The 24360-nt window shown below is 37.6% G+C and overlaps 6 protein-coding genes and 1 pseudogene across 19 annotated transcripts; 3 read left to right on the forward strand and 4 right to left on the reverse strand.

Moving 5' to 3' along the window:
- Positions 1–528: 528 nt before the first annotated feature.
- AT2G19230 (Leucine-rich repeat transmembrane protein kinase protein) lies at positions 529–5508 on the reverse strand (the record flags this gene model as incomplete). Of its 2 annotated transcripts, NM_127480.4 has the most annotated exons (17): positions 529–684; positions 788–825; positions 887–959; positions 1028–1205; positions 1840–2253; positions 2347–2536; positions 2620–2682; positions 2768–2894; positions 2977–3176; positions 3260–3417; positions 3533–3613; positions 3699–3770; positions 3861–3932; positions 4009–4147; positions 4230–4714; positions 4786–5332; positions 5424–5508. In NM_127480.4, 17 exons carry the CDS (start codon positions 5506–5508, stop codon positions 529–531), a joined length of 3078 nt encoding a protein of 1025 aa, NP_179513.4. The 2 variants fall into 2 exon arrangements, with proteins under 2 accessions (NP_179513.4, NP_001325138.1); NM_001335627.1 differs by lacking the exons at positions 529–684; positions 788–825; positions 887–959; positions 1028–1205 and having other exon boundaries at positions 1836–2253; positions 2977–3173.
- Positions 5509–5945: 437 nt separating this feature from the next.
- On the reverse strand, positions 5946–9639 carry AT2G19240 (Ypt/Rab-GAP domain of gyp1p superfamily protein; the record flags this gene model as incomplete). Of its 2 annotated transcripts, none has more annotated exons than NM_001335628.1 (5): positions 5946–6280; positions 6539–8457; positions 8705–8881; positions 9211–9314; positions 9458–9639. In NM_001335628.1, the coding sequence occupies 5 exons, from the start codon at positions 9637–9639 to the stop codon at positions 6125–6127; spliced, it is 2538 nt and encodes an 845-aa protein (NP_001324927.1). The 2 variants fall into 2 exon arrangements, with proteins under 2 accessions (NP_001324927.1, NP_179514.1); NM_127481.1 differs by having other exon boundaries at positions 6125–6280; positions 9211–9299.
- Positions 9640–10257: 618 nt separating this feature from the next.
- AT2G19250 lies at positions 10258–13024 on the forward strand (annotated as a pseudogene). 7 transcript variants are annotated; one of them is made up of 6 exons: positions 10289–10429; positions 10707–10847; positions 10929–11086; positions 11188–11401; positions 11790–11923; positions 12308–13024. The 7 variants fall into 7 exon arrangements; another variant differs by having other exon boundaries at positions 10298–10429; positions 10697–10847; positions 11183–11401; positions 11798–11923; positions 12308–13020; another variant differs by having other exon boundaries at positions 10298–10429; positions 10929–11031; positions 11143–11401; positions 12308–13018.
- Positions 13025–13168: 144 nt separating this feature from the next.
- On the forward strand, positions 13169–17289 carry AT2G19260 (RING/FYVE/PHD zinc finger superfamily protein). Of its 2 annotated transcripts, none has more exons than NM_127483.3 (7): positions 13169–13382; positions 14285–15924; positions 16072–16126; positions 16217–16320; positions 16473–16563; positions 16786–16833; positions 16928–17289. In NM_127483.3, exons 2-7 carry the CDS (start codon positions 14408–14410, stop codon positions 17006–17008), a joined length of 1896 nt encoding a protein of 631 aa, NP_179516.2. In that variant the 5' UTR covers positions 13169–13382; positions 14285–14407; the 3' UTR covers positions 17009–17289. The 2 variants fall into 2 exon arrangements, with proteins under 2 accessions (NP_179516.2, NP_001324862.1); NM_001335629.1 differs by having other exon boundaries at positions 13218–13606; positions 16928–17248.
- On the reverse strand, positions 17227–19028 carry AT2G19270 (mitotic checkpoint protein PRCC-carboxy-term protein). Its single transcript, NM_127484.4, has 2 exons — positions 18070–19028; positions 17227–17590 (listed from the first exon to the last, which is right to left on the reverse strand). The coding sequence occupies exons 1-2, from the start codon at positions 18982–18984 to the stop codon at positions 17426–17428; spliced, it is 1080 nt and encodes a 359-aa protein (NP_179517.1). The 5' UTR covers positions 18985–19028; the 3' UTR covers positions 17227–17425.
- Positions 19029–19463: 435 nt separating this feature from the next.
- AT2G19280 (Pentatricopeptide repeat (PPR) superfamily protein) lies at positions 19464–23221 on the forward strand (the record flags this gene model as incomplete). 4 transcript variants are annotated; one of them, NM_001202623.2, is made up of 4 exons in its annotated part: positions 19507–19607; positions 19725–21890; positions 22030–22624; positions 22698–23221. In NM_001202623.2, exon 2 carries the CDS (start codon positions 19749–19751, stop codon positions 21828–21830), a length of 2082 nt encoding a protein of 693 aa, NP_001189552.1. In that variant the 5' UTR covers positions 19507–19607; positions 19725–19748. The 4 variants fall into 4 exon arrangements, with proteins under 4 accessions (NP_001325053.1, NP_001325054.1, NP_179518.1 ...); NM_127485.4 differs by having other exon boundaries at positions 19504–19607; positions 22030–23221; NM_001335631.1 differs by lacking the exons at positions 22030–22624; positions 22698–23221 and having other exon boundaries at positions 19464–19607; positions 19725–21830.
- AT2G19290 (uncharacterized protein) lies at positions 22996–24099 on the reverse strand (the record flags this gene model as incomplete). Its single annotated transcript, NM_127486.1, has 2 exons — positions 22996–23090; positions 23967–24099. 2 exons carry the CDS (start codon positions 24097–24099, stop codon positions 22996–22998), a joined length of 228 nt encoding a protein of 75 aa, NP_179519.1.
- Positions 24100–24360: the final 261 nt, after the last annotated feature.

Below are 24360 nucleotides of genomic sequence, written 5' to 3' on the forward strand. Positions count from 1 at the left end.
ATTAGATTAGTTATTATGAGTTTTTAAATTTGTTATGTAGATATTGCATGTTCCTATATTTTATTCAGAAGCTATTGCTATAACATAACAGAATCTTCCTTATATGATGTGTAGAAAGACAAGGTAGGGAAGTAAAGATGCAGAGAACCGATCTTATGCAAACGAGAATGAGAACATAGTTGGTCCTGAAGCAGTGGTGGGGAATAGTGAAGGAGATTCAGATTATTGTTTTTGGATTCATAACTTCCACTATTTCCTGGCTTCCACAACATATATTAAACGAGTCATCATTATTCCCTTTTAACACAAGAACTAAAACAAGTATTTGGCTTCATCTCAATAAATCAATGTACAAAAATATTTAAGAAATTGAGGTCAATTTCTTTCATGAGTTTTCCTCTACACATTTAGACCTAACCACACCTCGATTGAAAACAGAAAGTTTTATTCTTTATCCTTTTACTCTAAAACAATATACATTTCAAATGTATTTACAGAGCTGACTCAAACAAATGAGAGAACACAACCTCACATCTCTGACAACAGATTACTGAGTTTCCGAAGCTCCTTAAGTGCTGTTGTAGCAGTGACTTGTCCCTTTTCGATCAAATTGGTTTTAGCAAAGTTCCCTATCAATCCTGCCTGAACCAGACTAGGTTCTTGTTGGAAAACCAACTCAACTGCCTGAATATAAAATAGACTAAAATCATCAGAACATTTGAGCTTGTAAGGCGGAGAAGAATTGTCATGGAAATGGCTAAATATCTTTGTTACAATAATCCTATACCACTAGAGGCAAGAAACTAACATACTCATACTTGTTACCTTCAGAACCATACGAAAAATACTTCTACCAGTTTGATGAATATGAGAACTGAGAAGTTACCTGAATGTGTTAGAGCATGGACTGGCCAAGGTTCTTCAGAGTCCTCATCAGATTCTGATTTGAGTCTCCATTGCTGCAAGAAGATAAAGCTTGGGGGTGGGACTCAGAATGGCAACCGATTTGGTTCTTTTTAATTTCAACATCACTGGTCTTTGTGGCATCAGAAGCTTTTCTATCTGAAGTCTCCTCACTTGACAAAGTGTGTTTAAGCTTCCGGAACCACTGGACTATTCCATGTAAAAGGTTGTGCTCCTTAGTAATGCCCACAGATTTATCTGTAGAGTTGACTGCATCAGGCTGAGTTACTGGATACTCATTTCTCGTATGGGGAGATACAGAAAGAGGTGAATTTACACTTGTTTGTTGACCTTTATCGTTTTCTGAACCGGTACATCAATCTAAATCATTTCCACTGTAATTTGACCTATGTAACATACTGAACCCGCCAGATTTTAATTTTGTACGTTTTCTCTAAAGGTTTTTGCATGGAAGCTTTATGATCTCAGGCTTGTCCTTGCTTCTTATATGAAAGCTATATCAAAGTTAGTTTTCTATATAAACTAGCTTTACTTTACAGTATAACCATGCTTTACTTTACCATATGTACTCTCTTTGTGACCATCTTCTTCCTTATATCTACCTTACTAAGCCAGTCCCATACTCACAGGTTATGTATTAATGTTTTTATCAGAACAATAGAGCTCAATTGAAGGGTATCAGAACAATATTTTTTCTTCTTGTCCATTAAAGAATGTTTGTATATATGTAGCTCAAGAATTAAAGTGTCGATCAGAAAGTAAACAATGTATAAAAGAACTTACCGTTACTAAGATTTAAGGCAAAAAAAAAAACAATTCAATTATACCCAACCTTTCTTCTCTTCTTAATCACAAATCATTTTTATTTCATAGCTCACATAATTTTCCAAATGCTTTTAAACTGAGATGCATTACCTCGGTTGAGGAAGCACCCCCGGGTCAACAGTCATGGACACGTTCATCTCCGTCGGCTCGCTAAAAGAAATATCTCCAGAATCACCACTGGTTCTTGCTCTGCATAGACTCTCTTTTAGCTCAGCCACAACCTGACTCATCGTGAGTCTTGTCTTAGTACTTTCAGACGCACAAGCCAATGCTACTTCAGTGATCTTCCAGGCCAAGCCAGCGTTGAACCTCTCTCCTAGCTTCGGATCCACAATGCTTTTGATATCTCCTTTAGACAGCATCAAGCTAACTCGGTCGCTTATATGTCTGTTCTCTTCAGTCCTTGAACGTGAAATTACCGGTTGGCCCGTGATTACCTCCAGGAGTACCACCCCAAAGCTATAAACATCACTCTTCTCGCTGAATTGCTGCATCGAGTAGTGCCTTCATTTCAAATAACCATAGAGTAGAGAAACAAATGAATATAGACAACAACAAAAATAGCTGAGATTTGAGGTTCGAAGAGAAAAGCTTTACTCAGGGTCAAGATAGCCAATAGTTCCAGCGACTTCAGTTGAAACCTGACTGTCACCTTCCAGTGTGAAGCTTCTAGATAAACCGAAGTCAGCGATCTTGGCCTGGAGCTTTTCGTTGATTAGAATGTTCGTAGGTTTCACATCTCTGTGAACTATAGGAGGTTTGCATCCATTGTGGAGATACTCTAGCCCTGTTTTTTTCAAGCAAACCAAAGTTTTATTGATTTTCTCATTCTATTTTTATATGTAATTTTGAGATACAGTAATGGTGTACCTTGTGCTGCATCTAATGATATCTGTAACCTTTCCTCCCAGCTCAAAATACTCGAGTTTTTCCCTTAATTATAGAAAACGACAATCAGATTAAGTTCTTCTGATTATAACAAAGACAAGTGACCAAAAATTGACTACATGAGGCTGACCTGACAAGTAGTCTCCCAAGGTCCCATTACCGATATACTCGTAGATAAGTGCCATTTGATCTCCTTCGTGGCAGTATCCAATAAGAGCTATTAGGTTCTTGTGATGAACTCTCAGGAGAAGTTCAACCTGACAATCAAAAAGTCCATGTCTCTCTCAGAATAGTTCACTTTTCATCTGGACTGAACCTTTAAGACTATATGAGAGTAACCTCTGCTCGGAATTCTTTGTAGCCTTGAGCTGATGATTTAGACAACATCTTGATAGCAACTTGTTCCCCACGTAAGACACCATAGTATACTTTTCCGAAGCCTCCTTGGCCAAGAACTCTCTCAAAGTTGTTTGTAATTTCCACTATTTCTGAATACTTGTAGTATCGCTTTGTGTCTAGTGGTCCGGTCTTGACACCTGCTAAGAGATCAATGAGAAATTATTTTCATCAAAAGTCTTGGAAAAAATAAGCAATTTTAACAGGTGTTTTATGATTCACCCACTTTGTTGTCTCTTCTTGAATTGCCAGAAAGAAATTAATGCGAGCAAGAGAAAAAACAATCCTGTAACAGATGCTACTGATGGAATAATGTATTCTTTCCTCTCCGTCTTTTTGTTTCGACATGAATCAGACACGCAAAGGTCTGGATTCCCGCCAACTCTAATGATTAAAATTCAGAAACGTTATGTGAAGAACAAACCATTAATACATGCCAAATTGAACTGTTTCAAATCAACAAATGTGGGATGAGTTCAAAATCTTATCAAGAACCAACCTCAGAGAAAGCGATCCATCTTTTGATCTCTCCAATAGTTTCTCCGGGAGGATACCCGTTAACTTGTTTTCTTCCAAGTTTCTGCAGAAACATGTGTGGAATCCATAAATATTAGTAAAAGATACCAACGTTTTTCTAATATGAAAATTCAGTTGGGATGACTTACAACTCGGTTAAATCCGGTAAATTAGCAAGGAAATCAGGTACTGTTCCTGTTAATCTGTTATTTGATAAGTCTCTGTAATGAAATGTTTTGGTTGTGTTAGTTAGGCTTCAAAAACTCTGTGTACTATAAATTGCAAAAAATAAAATAAAATAAAAAACTGACAGTTTCTGTAATGGTGTAAGGGTGATGAAGACTGGATCAATCTGGCCAGTCAATCCACTAAAGGATAGGTTCCTGCAAATCACACATTTGTTGCTTTGAGGACAGAAACATATAGTACTGAGATATATGCTATTCAACAAATTCTTACACAGAAATGATTCTCGGAGGATTGTTAGCGGTGTAGCTACAATTAATACCCTGCCAAGGATAGCCAAATGGAGCACAAGGATCTCCGAGCCAGTTCTTCTTCACTTTATACTTGGTCTTTATTTTCATAATTGCATCAACTACAATTCATACTAAACAGACTAAGTAGAGAGCTAAGTATATTAAGTGAGGCAAGTTCTAATTCTGAATATGTAACCTTACCATCATTTTGATCAGTAGGCAAATCAAGAAACTCGTTGGTACGATATGTCTCGATGGCATTCATGATAGGAGGACGCGTGGACTTAACACCTTGTCTAAGAACAAATTCGAGAAATGGTCCGCTCACGGGGTTTTGAACGTAAAGTGTATCTGTATACAAGTAGCTAGGCCTAAACACACTAGTAGTGTCGATCTGCTCTTTGTTCAGAAACACAGAGAACTCCCTTGTCTCATTACTTGGAAGTTTCTCAACTTCAGCAAAGTGTATGTATATATAGAATTTCCAATTTGGGTCCCGTGGTTCCCAATAAACCATTATCTGCTCTATGCTGGAATTCATTGGTGCTACTGCAGTGCTCATGACAACACTAGGGGGTAAGAATCCGTTGCTGCTAGTCGGATCTATCATCAGCGACGTATTGAGGATCAAAAAGTTCGGAAACATCAACGGCATCCAGAAGCGGTCAAAAATATCGTCTTTGTACCTATATTATTAGAGAAACGTAAGGCAAAACAGAAATAATCAGAGTGTATAAACGGTTAATTAATTTTTAACCTGGCAGGAAGATCTCCGGTTGCACCAAGATCCCATCTTCGATACAGCATAAGAGAATCAGAAGCAGTCTCGTATATATTATTTTTCAGGAGCCTGAGTTCTAAGACAGACAAGAATGGAGTTCCTCTTTCTTTATCAACAAGACACACATGAACCTTGTCCGAGCGAAGAGTGTAGATGATCTCTTTGGTGACTATAGTAGTTGAATTCTCAAGAGTAACAGAATCCCAGAGATTGACACCAAGATAAAGATCGAAGTCGGGTGCTTTCCCTAGATTATCGTAGTTACCGTACATGAAACGGGTTCTTATCAGATACTTGAAGCCTTTTCCCTGAGGAGGCTGCACATCGTAACAGTTTTTCTTGCCTTCAGGGAAGCTCCTAACCTTTTGGAACTGTTTCTCAAGATTTTTTTTCTGAAACTTAGAATCTATGCTATGAATTGTCCCGGACTCGACAAATGCAGCATCTGAAATGTATTTTATGTCTGTTTTCTCATCGTAATAACTGGAATCTTCTGGTATACCACAATCTATACTAACAAAACCTGTAAAGCACACGCACATGAAAGCCTTTTACAAAGTATATATAGACGTATTCAATATCTTTAAGGAACTAAATCATTGTCTAAACTCTACCTGATTGGTCTTGAGCACAAACAAGAACAAGGACAACAACAAAGCTTGCGAAAGAAACTAGCGGAAGAAAGTTGAAATTCCCCATCAGTCACAATTCTCAATCAATTTCTCATAGATTCAAACTAAACCTTATATATGAAAAGCTTGTTATTTTCAGTCATTCAATAGGCATGTTGCCAACATGTGAACCACCTTCCCTGAAAGCATATATATACTATAAGCCAAAAGGGTATTTTGTGATTTTATAAGAGTTTCTTCAATATAATGTCAACGACTTACGAAAGTGTATTCACAACAATTTCCAAACCGGAAAAGTGGTGGGGAATAGTGAAGGAGATTCAGATTATTGTTTTTGGATTCATAACTTCCACTATTTCCTGGCTTCCACAACATATATTAAACGAGTCATCATTATTCCCTTTTAACACAAGAACTAAAACAAGTATTTGGCTTCATCTCAATAAATCAATGTACAAAAATATTTAAGAAATTGAGGTCAATTTCTTTCATGAGTTTTCCTCTACACATTTAGACCTAACCACACCTCGATTGAAAACAGAAAGTTTTATTCTTTATCCTTTTACTCTAAAACAATATACATTTCATAATGTATTTACAGAGCTGACTCAAACAAATGTAAAACAATATACATTTCATAATGTATTTACAGAGCTGACTCAAACAAATGAGAGAACACAACCTCACATCTCTGACAACAGATTACTGAGTTTCCGAAGCTCCTTAAGTGCTGTTGTAGCAGTGACTTGTCCCTTTTCGATCAAATTGGTTTTAGCTAAGTTCCCTATCAATCCTGCCGGAACCAGACAAGGTTCTTGTTGGAAAACCAACTCAATTGCCTGAAAATAAAATAGACTAAAATCATCAGAACATTTGAGCTTGTAAGGCGGTAAAGAATTGTCATGGAAATGGCAAAATATCTTTGTTACAATAATCCTTTACCACTGGAGGCAAGAAACTAACTTACTAGTTACCTTCAGGACCATACGAAAGATACATTTACCAGTTCGATAACCCATTTTACTGTCTTTGTACTTATCTTTTTATAAATGCTGGTAACCGCTGAAACACGATGAATATGAGAACTGAGAAGTTACCTCAATGTGTTTGAGCATGGACTGGCCAAGGTTCTTCAGAGTCTTCCTCAGATTCTGACTTGAGTCTCCAGAAGACAAAGCTTGGGGGTGGGATTCAGAATAGCAACCTATTTGGTTCTTTTTAATTTTAACATCATTGGTCTTTGTGGCATCAGAAGCTTTTCTATGAGAAGTCTCCTCACTTGACAAAGTGCGTTTAAGCTTCCGAAACCACTGAACTATTCCATGTAAAAGCTTGTACTCTTTAGTTATGCCCACAGATTTATCGGTGGAGACGTCTTCATCAGACTGAGTTACTGGATACTCATTTCTCCTATGGGGAGATACAGAAAGAGGTGAATTTACACTTGTTTGTTGATCTTTATCGTTTTCCGAACCGGTACAGCAATCTAAATATTTTCCACTGTAATTTGAATCTATGGCAGGACTGATTGGATCAGAGGAGACAGATGAATTCTCTTCACTAATTGAAACTATGCTTTTGTCGTCTTCATCGGGAAGCAAATTTGAGCCAGCACTGCTAACTGAATCGTTTTCAATTTTGGTTGAACATCTGACAGGACTGGTTGGGTCTAAGGAGACGAATGAACTCTCCTCACTTGGTGAACTTCCACTTACTATACTCTCTTCATCTGCAGAATGGAATTCCATAATGTTTTCCTCAGTTTCTTGAGGATGAATGTTCTCCTTGTTCACAGTCACATGACAATCAACATTGAGCTGCTCAGACGAATCTTCAAGCAAACTTTGTGTCACTGGAGATGAGTTTGCTTTCCGTTCCCCAATTCCTAACTTATGATGTGATAGATCAATCACTGCTCGGAAAAGTTTTGTCACATTCAACCACCTCTTTTTCTTCTGTGTAGGAGGAGTCTGTTTCTCCAAACAAATTTTATTTTCTTCTTCCTCGGCTTTGTGTAGAACTCTCCATTTCTTCTCCCAATAGCTTTCAGGAGCGATAATCAAAGGAGATCTAGGTGAAGTGGAGCAACTTTTAGTTCTTGCAGGTACAAAATTGCTCTGGTCGAAAACACCATTAATTGACAGAGCTGATAACATATCAGTATCCAAAACCAAAGCTTGTAACAACTTGGCCTTCTGTATTATCTTATTCAGGTCAATGTTCTCTGGAAAATTTAATAGTCTTTGTAGACAGCATGTTGCATTTTCAGTAGAAAGCAAGGAAGATCTTAAATATAATATCATTGAAACAGTCATTCCCAAGACTAAGGTTCCCCGAGGACAATCAAAGATCCTGAAGTTCTGATTTCTACTATCCTCATCCGTTCTTGCACTATTATCTGCCAAAATTATCTCATCCCACACTAACAAGAGATCCTGAAGCAAAAATTCTCTTCCAAACAAAACTCTCAACCAACGAAGACCAAAGTACTGGGGTTCAACTCCAAGTTCAACTAGATGACTGTGCAGAGATGAATCCACAACAGCCAAAATACGATAAAATGCACTACATGCTTCAAGAACTGGAGTTAACCCGGTGTGGGAACCGCTGGCTGGAGAGTAACTAAAGAAGCTCGCCATGGCGAAGCAACCATGAATCCCACTCATTAAAGCATCAAACATACAGTAAGCATCATGTTCCATGAATTTTTCAGACAAGACAATACCAAGTTCACTTTCTGTCCCATAAGAATCAGTCAACATCACTAGGGACTGGACTTCAGGATCAAGCTCATCTAGACTATTAAAATTCTTTGAATGTCCTTGGGAACCAATCCCATTGTCCACTGAGTCCATAAACTTATTGAAATCAAAGGTATAAGTGATATCTCTTTCCATGAAAGATAAACTATCAAATCTATCGGTAAAGTAATCTTCATAGCTTTTACGCACTTCAGAAAGACGCATGATATCAACATGAAGTACATAAAGGAGGGGTGCCAAAAGCTCGTGCATTCCTGCAAAAAGATGAGAAAAAGCACATGATACAAAAGCAATTGAACTCTTAGCAGAAAGTACTTGTTAAGAGAATTAGCATGTATCAGCAAAGCTCATTTCAATAGCCATTTCACTAATCAGATAGTATGTAATTTCTTCTTTGTGTTTGCCTTCACTTGTAGTTGAAAAAGCAAGAAACAACAAGCATGAGACAGACCAATAAATTGCAGCTAACAGTAACAACAAAGAAAGGTGCCAAACATGTACCTTGCCTATACCCATACTCAGGATGCTTAAGGCACCACAACAATAGAATGCGTCTTAGCATGCCTTGGTATCTCGGCGTTTGAAAATAACACCAGTGTTCTGGATATAACCTCGACAAGTCTTGATCAAGTGTTTTCTCCAACTCAGCGTTACGAAAGAATTGACCCCATGTGCTATCTGCGTAGAAATGATAACTCAAAGTCTCAAGACATCACTAAGGAACACAAACATCATAGAAATACGTTGATATACATGTAACCTCAATACTCATAACTGCCTTAAACTAGACAAATAAGCTTAAACACATAGGAACTAACAATTTAACTTTTAAGTTTTCGAACTACATGTGTTGAACAATGATTAAGAATTTAAGACCTCCAATTAGCCAAACAAACATATCTGACCACTCTAGAGACAATGTATATGCTTTGCAGATGAGCTCATTCAAATAGCAGTTGATGTTGATGAAATTAGATATGCTATGAACAAAGGAAACAAAAGCTTACTCGGATTTTGCGACAAAGGGTTGTCAATGATAAAATTCGGGGAACTATCTTCATGTTTGAGTACATGTGGATCCATCAAAAGTCTTCTCCTGAGAAGAGCATATCTACATAACAAAACATTGCACTACACATTATTGATAAAGAACCATTGATCATTAACAACCATGTTTTTTTATATGAGGTTTAGGGTTTTATGAACACACTTCCACAAAAAGAGGAAAATTTACCAAAATTCAGAAATGTTTACCTTCGGCGAGAATTGGCTGCTGCTCTGCGAAATTCATCGATTGAAGAAGCCAAAGACGGAAGAACTCCGAGATTCACACGCCAACGAACTCCTCTTAGATTAGCGAAACGACGATCTTCTCTACTCAAAACCAATGATCCCGACGGTTCTTGCAAAGCTGGTTCGATCTCCGACGGAGCCATATAGCTTAATCCTCTTTTGCTTCTCTATCAATTTTAAGTTAAATCACACAGCTCCGAGGAGATAAATAAGCAAAACTATAACCAAACGATAAACATTGTTAATTCTTCATGAAACTACTTACGATGAATGATGATGAAAATATGAATTTTGTCTGTTGCGTGAGAGATTCCAGGCGCGAAGAGCCGATTGATGAAGAAGAACAAGTAGCTAAATGCTAATTAAATTAAAATTGAATTTTGTCTTGTTCTTTTTGTTAATTGTAACCTAAAAAATGGGTATTAATTATTAAAATAATGTTGAGAAAAAAATCCAAAATTAATTAGAGCACAAAAGAGTCATTCCAGGAATGTTGAGAAAAAAGGTATTAAATATCAGTAATATATTATCACTGAAAAATAAATTATCACTTAATTGAAATACCCTATAATCAGATTTTTCTTTGATAATTAATTAATTGACCATCTTTTTCTCTTTTTGCATAATTAAATTGACCATCTGTTAATTGCCTATGGATTTATTTTTATTTTTATTTTTTTGGGAAACAGTTATTTTCTTTTTTCCAAAGTAAAACCAACAAACAAATTTGAAATATGTCTCAAAAATATAGGGAATGGAATGTAATTTTCATTTCATGAACATAAAACAAATTGAATATAGATTGTTAAATAGAGGGGCTCAAATGTAAAAACGTTAAGAGTTGAACAAAAAGTAAAGTTGAAGGTGACGACGAACCCAAACCCCACAGCTTCGTCAGTCGCCGCCGGTGACTCAACCGACCACGCATGATCGGTAAGTAATTTATCGCAGTTCTGTATCAATTTTTCGATTCAGATGCGAAAAGACTTGATGGCTTCTGGCTTTGCATCAATTTTTGCTCTTTATCATATACACTGCTCAACAACAGTTTCAATATGATCTTTGAACAGTTTACATTACTCTGTATATGTAATGTCTGTGTTTCGTTATATTTTTCTAAATTGACTTGACTTCGTGTGTATCACTACTTTTAAAAAGAGGAATTTGACGTGCGTCTCTGTGTCTGTTTCTCTATATGAGTCTGATATAGAGCTACTACAGATGTTTAATACTCAATATAGTTGAAAGAGAAGGAATCAGCTTTAGGAACCCATGCAAGCCACTTTTAGTTGCAATCTACCAACCTGAAGAAGGTGCTATCCAAGAGTAACCGTGTTGCCATTAATTTAAGGTATTGCTGGAGTGTATGAATCGATGATAAAAAATATTGCCTGGCTCTTTTTGATAATTCTCTGTTCTTTCTCTTTTTAAGAGTTTTGAAGATCCCGTAGCAGCAGTTGGAATTGCTAAACAGTTGCAAGAACACTGTAATGAGGTTTTTAGAATGGTAAAAGAGACAAACAGCAATGAACACTGTAATGTTCCTTCTACTTCTGAGACTTTGTACTCTCCTCTTGGATATATTCAAAGGTGAAGCTAGTCTCCATACTGGTTCTGAAATGTTACTCAATGACAATGTGGATTAGCCTTAAGATGACTCTGAGAATGGTGATTATGATCCTGAAGCGAAGGAAGACGGAAATAGCATTAGTGGCTTGGGAAATGCTAGCGATGAAGATGGCAACATAACTTCAACTAGCTTGAGCTGCTCTTCTATAGGATTCGGCAGCCGTGTTTTAGAAGAACTGTCATACGTACACTTGGAAACAGGGTCCCCTTAGGTGAAACCAACAATGAAGAAATTGTATCCATGCCAAGACAATGGAGAGCAGTGGACTATACTATGTGAGTACTTTTTATTTTAATCCCTTTATTTGTTTACGGGAGAAATACAGTGATTTGCTCAAAAAAAAGCAAAGTAGAAGAAACTCCGTTTTTGAGATTCTCCATAGGACAGTAGTTTACGCATAAAAAAGCATGCCAGTGTTGTTTATTGACTAACCAAGTTGGTAGTAGTATCCAATGGTATGAAGATTCATATGATTTGTCCTCCAATTATTTCGCAAGACTGATAATGCAGTGTGCTAAGTTGTTTCACCCTTTCATGCTCACAATATTAACCACCTTCTCGTTATGTAATGATTCCAGTTTAATTTTTTTGCAACACTATTGGTAAACTGTTATAGCTTATGATTTTCTTGTTTATCATTACTCAGAAACGACTGTCTTTTAGATGAGCAGATTTTTGAAGGCGAAGACTGAGGTCTAAGTAACAGATACAAACTTATAACTATGTGCAACGGTATTAGAGAGACCCGGAAGGAGAAACAACCAAAGAGTAGGAAAGACTCTCCGTAGAAGATGAAGGTATAAGTTCTATTTTTCAGACTTCCTAGTGGGGTTATTATGGTCTAACATCTGCTTCCTATTTTCTAATCTCTTCTGTAGTTTATATAAGATATCTGATTGCTGCGTCTAAAATGTTCTAACTGCTGGCATTATGTAGCTGTAAGTTCATCAGATGTTTGCAAAACCATAAGGGGCATTGTTTTCATAAAATTTGGATTTTGAACTAAAGAAGGTATCCGTGAAAAAGTACTTGTTTCCAATTGTTATAGGTATCCAGCATCCACAGTTAGAACGTGTTAGGCTATAACATCCTCATTCATGTCGCTAATAAACATTGGTTTTTCAGTATTGGTTCTTCATAAAATCTATTGTCGGTAATCATATCCTGAATTCCATTGTCAGGTCAGCAAATGGTGCAACAACATCTGACATTGATGAGTAAGAAGGTGGGCTCTAAGATATTTAAATAAGGTCTCTCTCAACAACCTCACTATTATAAGGCACTCTGAAAATTCTGGGGCTATAGCAATCAACGAGGACAAGACTGAGATTAATCAACTTCGAGATTCTGCAAACGAGACTGCTTCACTCAGCAGGCAAGTGTCTCTTTTTCTTCCTTCAACCGCAGATATTTTTCTTGTTTAACTCTTAGATGCAAGCGAAAAACAGAAGTTGAAATTCGTGATAGCGCTGCTCTCATATTTTTCCTGACCATTGCCATTAGTCTCGCACATGCTTTTCGCAACTTCTAAGATGTCACATCTTTGTCATTGTCTGAGTTTTGATGAGCTTAAAGCAACTTCTAGAAGACAAAGAGACAAGAAGAGGACGAGTTTGAAGCACTAATGGAGAAGCTTTGTTTACACCTGAGGCACTAGCCATTGAGTTTTAGGCAAGTCTTCTTGTTTTACTCCCAAGAGGACTCAATAGCAGAGGCTTTTGAGCTTCTAGGAGAAATGTTGTTATGTTGCAGAATCATATGTATAGTTTTGTATTGTTTGATCCTCTTGGAATAAACAAGTCTAAGTCTTGACACATGTAGCTTTGAACTTTCTGCAACAGTGTAACACCTATGTATGTAATATATAATAAAAATGCCAAATATTTTGTGGTTCTTCATTGTGATTTGGTTAACAAATATTGAATCTGTGAATCTTCTCTACTGATACAGTTCAGATTCAGGGATCAGAATGCAAGAAACTAAAAAAAGAGACCCATTTTACACAAGAACAAAAAATCTGAGCGGTTTAATTATAAATTAGATTTTGAAGTTATATATATAAATTTTTCCACAGGAAAATCAAAGAAAGTTGTTTTGCCAGTGAGTTAGAGAGAGAGAGAGCGATAGAGCGAGAGAGAGAGAGAGCTTGCGTCAGTGGAGGAGTCGGAAACTTGAGAAACTTGTTTAGAAGAAACGCCATAACTTGGAGAAGCCCAAACGAGGATTTTGCTCTTGTGTATCTTCGTAGTCCATCTGGTAAATGCGAGATTGTTCTTCTTGTTACGAAATTGTTTGTTTGTGTATCGCTGTTCATTGTATTGTTTGTTGTTTTGTACTGGATTTGGCTGTGCTTTGTGAGGTATATGAAGGTTTCTGCAATTACTGGAATTGGATTTTGGTGTTTAGTCTCCGATGGTTTGATTGTGTTCTAGGGTTTTCATAAGAACGGAAGTCTGTTTTGTTGTGAATTTCTCAGAAAGGTAAAATTTGTTCAGAGATTGTTGAGATTAAGACTTGAATTTTAGCATAGGAAGAGAAATTTATGTCTAGCTTGAATCTAGGTTGAAGGGTGCATGGTGCTTTAAACGACTGAAAGATTAAGATTTCTCAGAGATTGAGACTTGAATTTTAGAATAGGAAGAGAAATTTGCTTACTTCACAAACGTTTTGTGCAACCTGGATTTAAGATGATATAGATATGTAGCTTGAATCTAGGTTGAAGGGCGCATGGGTTTCCAGATTCGAGTCACTTTAGATCCGAATTTTTGTAGTTTTCTAAACTTGGGTGCTGAATTTGGATCTGAATAGCATCCAAGAACATCCTGGATTACTAACTTACTGAGGATTAAAGGTTTTTCTGAATGGAAAGTTTGCATTTTATCACTAGTTAGGAATCCGATTTGTTTTTCTCAGTGAGACTTGGAGATGATGAGAACAGTATGTGTCCGCTTAATGCAGTACCACAAAATTATTCAATCACGAATCAGGAGAGCAACCTTTTGAGCGCCTGATAAGTTACTGGAGTTAGTTTAAAACAATGGGTGAAATTGATCCAAATTAGTGATCAGAAGATAACTTACTGTTTCTTCGTTATGGTACTCATGGACTTGGTTTTCTTGCATTTTGACTCTGTTCCATGTTTTGCTTTCGACATTTAGGTGATCAGAAGGATATGAGCATTACCATTCCAGAGGGACTACATGAAGAAGTCGACCAACAGATTCATTGGTACTTAGAGAAGTAATGTGCTTTCAGATACTTTTTTGGTTTCTCAGGAAAACATGTTGGTGGAAAGTTCGTTCAGCTCTTCTGTTGAAACTAGTCTACTGAACGTATCCGAGTATCAAGACCCATTTGCTGCATATGATTGGACGTCTCTTGCTGAATCTTATCAGATGATCCACAAAGTTCCCGAACAGTCTCAAGTAAGCTTTCTTAAAAATGTTCCAGTCACTGATACTATGAATCTTGATGAATCAAAACATCCAAAACATCAAGAAAGTTGTTCAGAGAAATCTGTTATGCATAAGGTATCGGGAAAGGCTCTGACTTCTCTTGTGTATCGTCGAAGGAAGAGGACCTTAATACCTGGGGGAACTGAGGAACATAACCTAGGAAAAATCAGGAAACAGGATGATTCTCTTGATGACTCTATTGTCTCTTTATATAACCCTGAAGAAAGCACAAAAAGGAAAAATCGCTTCAACAACTGTCTTGTCTATAGCCGGAAAAAAAGGAGAGGGGAATCCAGTTGTACTTTTACTGGAGAAACTACGATAAGGGGTGATGGGCTTGATGATGCTTTTGTTTCTGAGCATGACTGTGGAGAAACCAGGAGAAGAGGCAATCGATCAGATGATTGCCTTGTGTATAGCAGGAAGAAAGGTAGAGTGAAATTTAATAGTTGTAGTTTTAGCAAACATGTCACTGGACGAACCAAGATAAGCTATGATCAAGCTGACTCTTCTGCATGTAGCCAAATGGGACAGATAGTTAAAGCTGATAGTTCTTTAACTAGACCTAAGCCTGGAGAAATCAAGAAAAGTGGTCATCAACTTGTTTACAGCCAAAGAAAGCAGTTAGTGAAATCTAATGGGAGCTTTACTGAAAGTCATGTTGGAAAAACCAAGAGAAATGGAGATAGATCTGAGGTCTTACTTACGTATAGCCGGAGGAAGAAGAGTGGGAAATCTATTGGTGTTCGGGTTAATGGCTTTCTAGTTTATACCCGGAAGAAGTTAAAATTCAGAGGACCTTTTGCTAGACGTGACCTAAGCGAAACCAAGAAAAATGGTGATCAACGTTCTACTGTCAGTTCTCGAGAACTTTTAGACGATACCCAAGTTACCGAAGTGACATGTTCTTCTGATGGAACAAATGACAGCTGCTCCTCATTGAAATCCAGTTCTGAAGTTAATTCAACTTCTAGTAAATCTCGGGAAGATGATTGCTATTCCTCTGATTCTGGGGTGTCTGAGACAGATACAGATGGTAGTAGCAGCCCTTTCAGGCAGTGTAAACATTGTGATAAGCCAGGAACTGTCGAAAAGATGCTAATTTGTGATGAATGTGAAGAAGCATATCATACACGCTGCTGCGGTGTTCAAATGAAAGACGTTGCAGAGATAGATGAGTGGCTCTGTCCATCCTGTTTGAAAAATCAGTCATCAAAGACCAAGACTAAGGGGAGAATTTCACATGAACGGAAATGGAGAGTTACAGTACCATTTGTAATAGGAATTAGAATAGGAAAAATGTTTCAAGCAGATGTTCCAGACTGGTCAGGTCCAACAATGAGGTATGCACTTTGATATTCAACAGTCCTTTGAACTATTGTAATATCAAAGATTTCGGTCAACTGGCAAATAAGTGTTGTTCCTTTCACTAAAATGAATGGCTTTGTTTTATTTGGTTGACATACAAAAGCTTTTTGATCTCAATGCAGTGATACTTCTTTTGTGGGTGAACCATTGGAAATTGGCCAGTCAGAATACATGCATGTAAGCTCTCAGTATAGTGGATAAGCATAAGTTTATGTTGCCATAGAATTAGCTGGATTTCAGATAGCTGCCATCCTTCTCTCTTTGCAGGATCTCAAGAAGGCCAAGAATAGTAAGAAACAATGTTCTGCAGTGAATTGGCTTCAATGCAGAGAAGAAGATACTAATGGAGTTATCTGCGGAAAGTGGCGTAGGTAAGTTAAACAATTTTGCAAGTTCCATTATTTGGTTCATGCTCTCGTCTTGAATGTAACTTACTTTCTATCGCCTTTTCATCAGACTTCTTACCAATTACCAATACCTTCTTCCTTGTCTAAATATGCTTAATTTGACTGGATATACACAGGGCCCCTCGTTCAGAGGTACAAACCAAAGACTGGGAATGCTTCTGCTGCTTCTCTTGGGATCCATCACGTGCTGACTGTGCCGTCCCTCAGGTCAGAAACTCTCTTTACAACTATCTTATTTCCCCCAAAGAAAAATCCTTCCGAGGATGAAAAGTTAGCAGCCGTGAGAGGATGAAAAGCATTGAAAATTATTGAACCGTCTTGCTTCATCTTTCTCCATGAACATGTCATCTGTATTCTTGAACAGATATCTTAATACTCCTAAAAGAGCCATCGAAGTTTATACAATGCATCTTGTGTTCATTTCTGCAGGAACTGGAGACAAGTGAGATCCTTAAACAACTCAAGTACATCAAGATGGTTCGTTATTTTTCTCATTACTTGTTTGATCTTTCCCGACCATATTCCTTTCTGATCAAGGATCTAAAACTGAAACGGTCGGTTTCCTCTGCAGCTTAGACCTCGATCAGACGCCAAAAAGCGAAAACTAGGACCAAAGGGTCGAAGCAGATCACATATCAAAGGAAAATCTTGATGGACACAATCAAAATGCATATGCTTTTGGATTAGAGAGACCTTAGAAACTAGAAAGGTAACATCAGAAATTTTTTGTGAAGCGCCAATGCTTTTTGTACTACTTGAGGATATCAAGTTGCTTTCTAAGTGACTAATTAGGTTCAGATCTTTTGTTAGCTCCCAAAACAGGAGTAGTGAATAGAACGTTTGTGTTAAGGGACAGGTTCTGGGTTAAATGTGAGATTCATCTTGAATGCAACAAAATCTATAATCAGCTTCCGGGTCAAAGCATTCTGCTGAGATTAGATTCATTCACGGAAATGAGTATTACATTCAAAGCTTGGATCTTGGAAAATAGTAAAAGAAAAAAATTACACTCTGAGTTACAGAAAATCTGTTGCAAATTTCACAAATTGAGAAAAACAATAGCGGCAAATCACCATCCGTATTTAGCTTGTGTCTCGGCTTTCGTGAGCAATCCTCTAGAACGTCTCTCTGTCAACTCCGACTCCTTGTGCTTCATGTCCATGAACAACGCAGTGATTTGATGCTTCCTCTTGTGAAGCTTTGACACTTTCCCTTTAGATGAAGATGTTACCGGCTGCAAGACAAATTTGAACAAAGACATCATTTAAAAAGCAATACAAAGCAGTCAAGTATATTTTCAGTGAAGAACACATAATAAAATTGGTATGATAATCAAAGTATCTCTTTTCCTATAAATCCACAAAGAAGTTTATCAGCAAAACAGAAAGAACTTGACAACAGAAGCCCCAAACAAGAGATAATCTTCAACTCATATTCAACTCATATGCTCTCTAATGAAAATCTCCTACCAGCAAAGGGTTTAGATATACAGAACCAGAGAATGAGAATAATAAGAGACATTAGAGACAAGACAACACCCAAGTTATTGCAAATAAATTTCGCAAGAAAAAACTTGACAATGGCAGCCACAAACAGGAGACAAATTCACAACGCTCTATACTCTATAGTGTTACCAGTTCAGGCTTTTCTAAAGACAATTCCTAAGTTCTTGCAGCCAAAAACGAGTAAGAAGAGTTTAGAGAGTAAACAAACCTGATACGCAGGTCCAAAGGCGATTCCAGTAGATTTAACCTGATCAACTCGTGGCCTATTCTTCATAAGCTCATCTTGCTTAACCTCAACAATCTCTGGCATCTGATTCCTCCCTCTCCTTCCTCTCCTCGCACCACTATCCATAGCTACAACCGCTTCAGGCAATCCCGTCATTGCCTCAAACCCACCACCATTCCAAGTATTACCTCCATAGCTACTACCATCATATCCCACACTACTACCACTAGGAATTGTTTCGTATCCACCATCATAACCAGTAGCATAATAGTTATCTACTCCAACGATTTGTTCCGTTTCGCTATTACTATGACTAAACGATTCATAGCTCTGGTTTTGTTGATCACTAATACCTGAATCCGTTTGAGGAAATGCAATTGAAGGTGTTTCTGTTTCGAGATTCGATCTTCGACCTGATCCTGATCCCAATGAAGGAAGAGCACCTAGTGTTTGTGAGCTTTTAGGTGCAGGCATGGCGGATAAGAACGATCTTACTGATGAATCGTGAGATGCGGAAGCAGATTCCATCTGTTTACGCTTCTTCCTAGCTTTCTCTTCTTCTTCGTCGTCTTCGTCGTCAAGATTGCTCGGTCTAGGGTTTACTGGAAGCCTGATCTGGACGACACGTTTCGGAATTGACGACGGATTGGGATTTTTTTTCCGTGAAATTGAGGATTTGGGAGGAGGGAGAGATGAGAGGAAAGAAGAAGATTTTCCTCGAGAGGAAGATGAGCCTAAATCACCATCTTCGGAGGATTTGAGTTCTTTAGGTTGAGGAATAGCTGAGAATAGAGACGAAGCGGAAGGTTCTGAGGATTTTACAGTGAAAGCTTCTCGACGTGGTTGAAGATCTTCTTCTTCGTCCGACGAAGCGTAGCTCGCTACCAGAGAGTCCATTGCAGAGAGAGAGAGAGAGAGAGAGAGAGAGAGGAAGACTTAGCCGTCGCCGAGATATGTCGGAGTATTTGTCTTATTTATATGGGCTTTTTCAGGAGAGATTTAAGACCCATTTAAAAGCCCATTTGGAAGTGATGTGAAAAAAAGGTTTTGCCAAATGGCCCAAATCCCATACTGTAATACATTATGGGTAAAAAATTTCGTTAAGGTATATAACGTATATAGCCTATAAGCATAATAACCCCATAAATACATTATGGGTAAAATCATATTTCTCTCTCTTTCCAATAAGAAATCTTATTGCAATTGGTTTCTAAAAAACCGGTTCGAATCCAGGGAGAAAGAAAACCGGAATCAAAATGATATTTCTCTCTCTTTTTATTGTGGTCAAACCGGAATCACAAATCATAAATAATAATCATAAGAAACGTGAATGGGCCTTAGATTCCGATTCAAGCCCATAAAAGAAGGCCCAGTTTTTGTTATTAGATTAGGACACCGGTTTGATTTCTGGAAGAGAAAAAACCGGAATTTCACATCGTCTCTACCAATCTCTCCATCTCTCTCTCTGCTCGCCGTCGCCGTTATTATTCCGGGCGATCAAAATTAAGACAAGCCATTTTGTAAGTTTTTGCAGCTACTTGAGTGATACAATGCTTGAGAGTAATGATAAATTTTATGATGTGGGTTTCTCTCAGAACCACAAAAATTGACAAAATTTGATTTTGTTTCTTCTTCAGATAACTTGTGACCAGTCCCTGTTTATGTGGGTTTCAATCTTTAACCTCAAGTCTTCTGGATTGAATCATTTTTGTACAAGAACCAAGGCTTTTCGATATTTCTGGTGTAGGACCTTTTCTCTTGCTTCGTTGTCTGAGAATAACTCAAGATTCCAGACTGATTCTAGTAGGCTACCTTACTCTGGATCACGGTACTATCATAGTTCAAGTAAGCATTTTGGTGAAGATTTTGTTTCGATTCTGAAGAATATTGATGTCCCAAGGGATTGTGTTGAGACTATTAGAAATGTGCTTGTGAAACACAATTGGATACAGAAATATGAGAGTGGGTTTAGTACTGAGCTTGATCAATACACTGTCATTAGAATTTTGGATGATTTGTTTGAGGAGACTTTGGATGCATCTATTGTTCTATACTTCTTTAGGTGGTCAGAGTTGTGGATTGGTGTTGAGCACTCGAGCAGGTCTATCAGCAGGATGATTCATATTTTGGTATCTGGAAATATGAATTATAGAGCTGTAGATATGCTTCTCTGTCTGGTGAAGAAATGTAGTGGAGAAGAAAGGTCTTTGTGTTTAGTTATGAAGGATCTTTTTGAAACTCGTATTGATCGTAGGGTTTTAGAGACTGTGTTTAGCATACTGATTGATTGTTGCATTAGAGAGAGAAAGGTAAACATGGCCCTGAAGCTAACTTACAAAGTGGACCAGTTTGGCATCTTTCCTTCACGAGGGGTTTGTATTTCGTTGCTTAAGGAAATTCTACGAGTTCATGGCTTGGAGTTAGCTCGGGAATTTGTTGAGCACATGCTTAGTCGAGGGAGGCATCTAAATGCTGCTGTCCTTAGCCTATTCATAAGGAAGTATTGCTCGGATGGCTATTTTGATAAAGGTTGGGAATTGCTTATGGGAATGAAACACTACGGCATCAGACCTGATATTGTGGCATTTACAGTTTTTATTGATAAATTGTGTAAGGCAGGGTTTCTAAAAGAAGCGACTTCGGTATTGTTTAAACTCAAACTCTTTGGTATCTCTCAGGATTCTGTATCCGTCAGTTCTGTTATCGACGGGTTCTGTAAGGTGGGGAAACCAGAGGAAGCCATTAAGCTCATTCATTCTTTTCGTCTTAGACCAAACATTTTTGTGTACAGTAGCTTTCTGTCAAATATATGTTCCACAGGAGACATGCTCAGAGCTTCTACCATATTTCAGGAGATTTTCGAGTTGGGACTCCTTCCTGATTGTGTTTGTTATACTACTATGATTGATGGGTATTGTAATCTAGGCAGAACTGATAAAGCTTTTCAATACTTCGGGGCGCTGTTGAAAAGCGGGAACCCGCCATCCTTGACAACATCTACAATACTTATTGGAGCTTGCAGCAGGTTTGGAAGCATAAGTGATGCAGAATCTGTGTTTCGGAATATGAAAACTGAAGGTCTCAAACTGGATGTCGTAACATATAACAATCTGATGCATGGGTATGGGAAGACACATCAGCTGAATAAAGTTTTTGAGCTTATTGATGAGATGAGATCTGCTGGTATCTCTCCAGATGTTGCAACCTACAATATTTTGATACATAGCATGGTTGTTAGAGGATATATCGATGAAGCAAATGAAATTATCAGTGAGCTTATCCGACGAGGCTTTGTTCCTAGTACATTAGCATTCACAGATGTGATTGGTGGGTTCTCGAAGAGAGGGGATTTTCAGGAAGCGTTTATTTTGTGGTTCTACATGGCTGATCTTAGAATGAAACCTGATGTTGTAACATGCAGTGCATTACTTCATGGCTATTGCAAAGCGCAGAGAATGGAGAAAGCTATTGTTTTGTTTAATAAGTTGCTTGATGCGGGGTTAAAGCCAGATGTTGTTTTGTATAATACGCTCATCCATGGATATTGCAGTGTAGGAGATATTGAGAAAGCATGTGAGTTGATTGGTTTGATGGTTCAAAGGGGAATGCTTCCAAATGAGAGTACCCATCACGCACTTGTTTTGGGGCTTGAGGGAAAGAGGTTTGTGAACTCAGAAACGCATGCATCCATGCTACTTGAAGAAATTATTGTTGCAAAATGGCACCTGACATCGGGAGGATGATAACAGATTACATTCTGCAGCACCACTTCTTCTTTCGTCTTAATGTCCACCTTTTTCAGGGTTAGATTTAGTTCTCTCCATAAGTTTTGTTAGCCTTGTTATCTGACCAGGATATATCAATCAACCCTTTCACTTCTCTCTATAAGTTTTGTTGTTTTGTTTCTTTGCTAAAATCCATCTGCTTTGTTGCATCTTGCAGATTATGGCACTTTTTTGGCCCTTTATTTGCTCCTGTAATAAAGGGCTTTCATTATTTCAAGTTCCGTAGTACAACCTAATAGTAGTTTGGCTCCTGAACGTCTTACTTATGGAAATGGGCATCCATACAATGTCCAAGCAGTGCAGTCTCGAGTGAGTAGAATGCAGCAGCACAAAACTATTAAAATGAGCATTAGGAGAGAACCCTTTTGTGTGCCTGATAACTGAGAAGTCACTGGAATGAGTATAAAACAATGTGTTGGACTAAAATTACGTACTGTGAAATTGATCAAAACTAGTAATCAGAAGAGAAGTTATTGTTTCTTTGGTATGGTAGTCACTGGATTTGGTTTTCTTGCATATTGACTCTGTTCCATGTTTTATTTCCGACGTTTAGGAGATCAGAAGCATATGAACTCTATCACTCCAGAGGGACTACGTCTACATGGAGAAGTTGACCAAAAGATTCATCGGTACTTTAGAAAAGTAATGTGCTTTCAGCTACTTTTTTGGCATGAAACTTATCAGATGATCCCGAACAGTCTCAAGTAAGCTTTCTTGAAGCTGTTCTAGTCACTGATGAATCAAAACAATAAGTAAGTTATCCAGAGAATCTGTTATTCTCAAGGTATCGTAAAAAGCCCTGACTTCTCTTGTGTATTGTCTAAGGAAAAGGAGCTTAAAACCTGGGGGAACTGCGGACCTTAACCTAGGAAAAACAAGACAGGAAACAGGATAAGCTGGAGAAATCAAGAAAAGTCATGTCGGGAAAACCAAGAGCAATGGAGATAGATCTGATGTCTTGCTTACATATAGCCGGAGGAAGATGAGAGGGAAATCAATTGGTGTTCGAGTTAATGGCTTTCTAGTTTATACTCGGAAGAAGTTAAAATTCAGAGGACATTTTGCTAGACATGACCTAAGCGAAACCAAGAATAATGGTGATCAACTTTCTATTGTCAGATCTCTAGAACTCGTAGACGATACCCAAGTTACCGAAGTGACATGTTCTTTTGATGGAACAAATGACAGCTGGTTGGTATTCCACTGATGCTGGGGTGTCTGAGACAGATACAGACAAGTAGTAGCAGCCCTTTCAGGCAGTGTAAACATTGTGATATGCCAGGAACTATCGAAAATATGTTAATTTGTAATGACTGAGGTATGCACTTCGATAATCAAAAGTCCTTTGCATTTTTGAGTCCTATTGTAATATCGAATATATGTCTCTTGTTAATTAGTATTGTTCCTTTACCCATTCAAAGCTTGAATCGAGGAACATAGTAAATGAAAAAAAAATCACACATTGAGTTACAGAAAATATTTCTTTAGCAAATTTGGAAGAAACAATATCAACATATCACCATATGTATTTAACTTGTGTATCAGTCAATATACTTTATACCTAGAGACAACTTAATGTACAATATCAGCAAATCACCATCTGTATTTAGCTTGTGTATCAGTCAATATACTCTCTACCTAGAGACAACTTCATGTACCGTATCAGCAAATCATCATCCGTAACTGCAGTGATTTGATGCTTCCTTGTGAAGCTTTGACAAATTCCCTTTTGATGAAGATGTTGTCGGCTGCAAGACAAATGTGAACAAAGACTGCATTTAAAACATAATATACAAAATTTTCAAGTCTTTTCTACAATATATTTCGTAAGATATCAAGTGGCTCAATTCCTACACAAATAAATAATGCAGCAAAACTACACAATGAAAGCCCAAACAAGAGACAATCTGCAAATCCTATTCTATTTTCTCTCCGGCTTACCTATATGTTTTCTAGTAGAATTCTCCTACAAGCAAATGATTTAAAATTCATAAATCAAATGTAAGAGACCCTACCAACAACTCCAAATAAATTTTGCAACAAGACAAAACAAAGTTAACAATGGCAGAGTATAGAAAGGTAAACTAAACTCACATCTATCTCCTCCAAACCCAAAAGAACCACCCTCTCGTTTCTTTTCTGGAAGCATTTTCTTTTCTTCTAGGAGAAGCATCCTCTTTCTCATGTCACAGTTTTCTTCTTCCAACAACTTTATTTTCTTTCTCATATCTAAGTGTTCTTTACCAAACCATAAAACAGTTTCTTCAAATCTCTAGTTTGTGTGAGTCTTCTTATGTGTATTTGACGTTTCACAAGATCTGAAAGTATACAATAAATATTGTCCATAGGTATCATGTGTTAAATTTCAAAAAACAAAAAGTTTCTAATATCAACAATACTAACCTGATACGATATAGCCCATGAATCCAGTGAAAGAAGTCACTGCAAAAAAGGCATGAATACGCGAATTATTTTTAGGAGAATATGA

The sequence above is a fragment of the Arabidopsis thaliana genome, chromosome 2, assembly GCF_000001735.4.
Source record: "Arabidopsis thaliana chromosome 2, partial sequence".
Taxonomy (NCBI): domain Eukaryota; kingdom Viridiplantae; phylum Streptophyta; class Magnoliopsida; order Brassicales; family Brassicaceae; genus Arabidopsis; species Arabidopsis thaliana.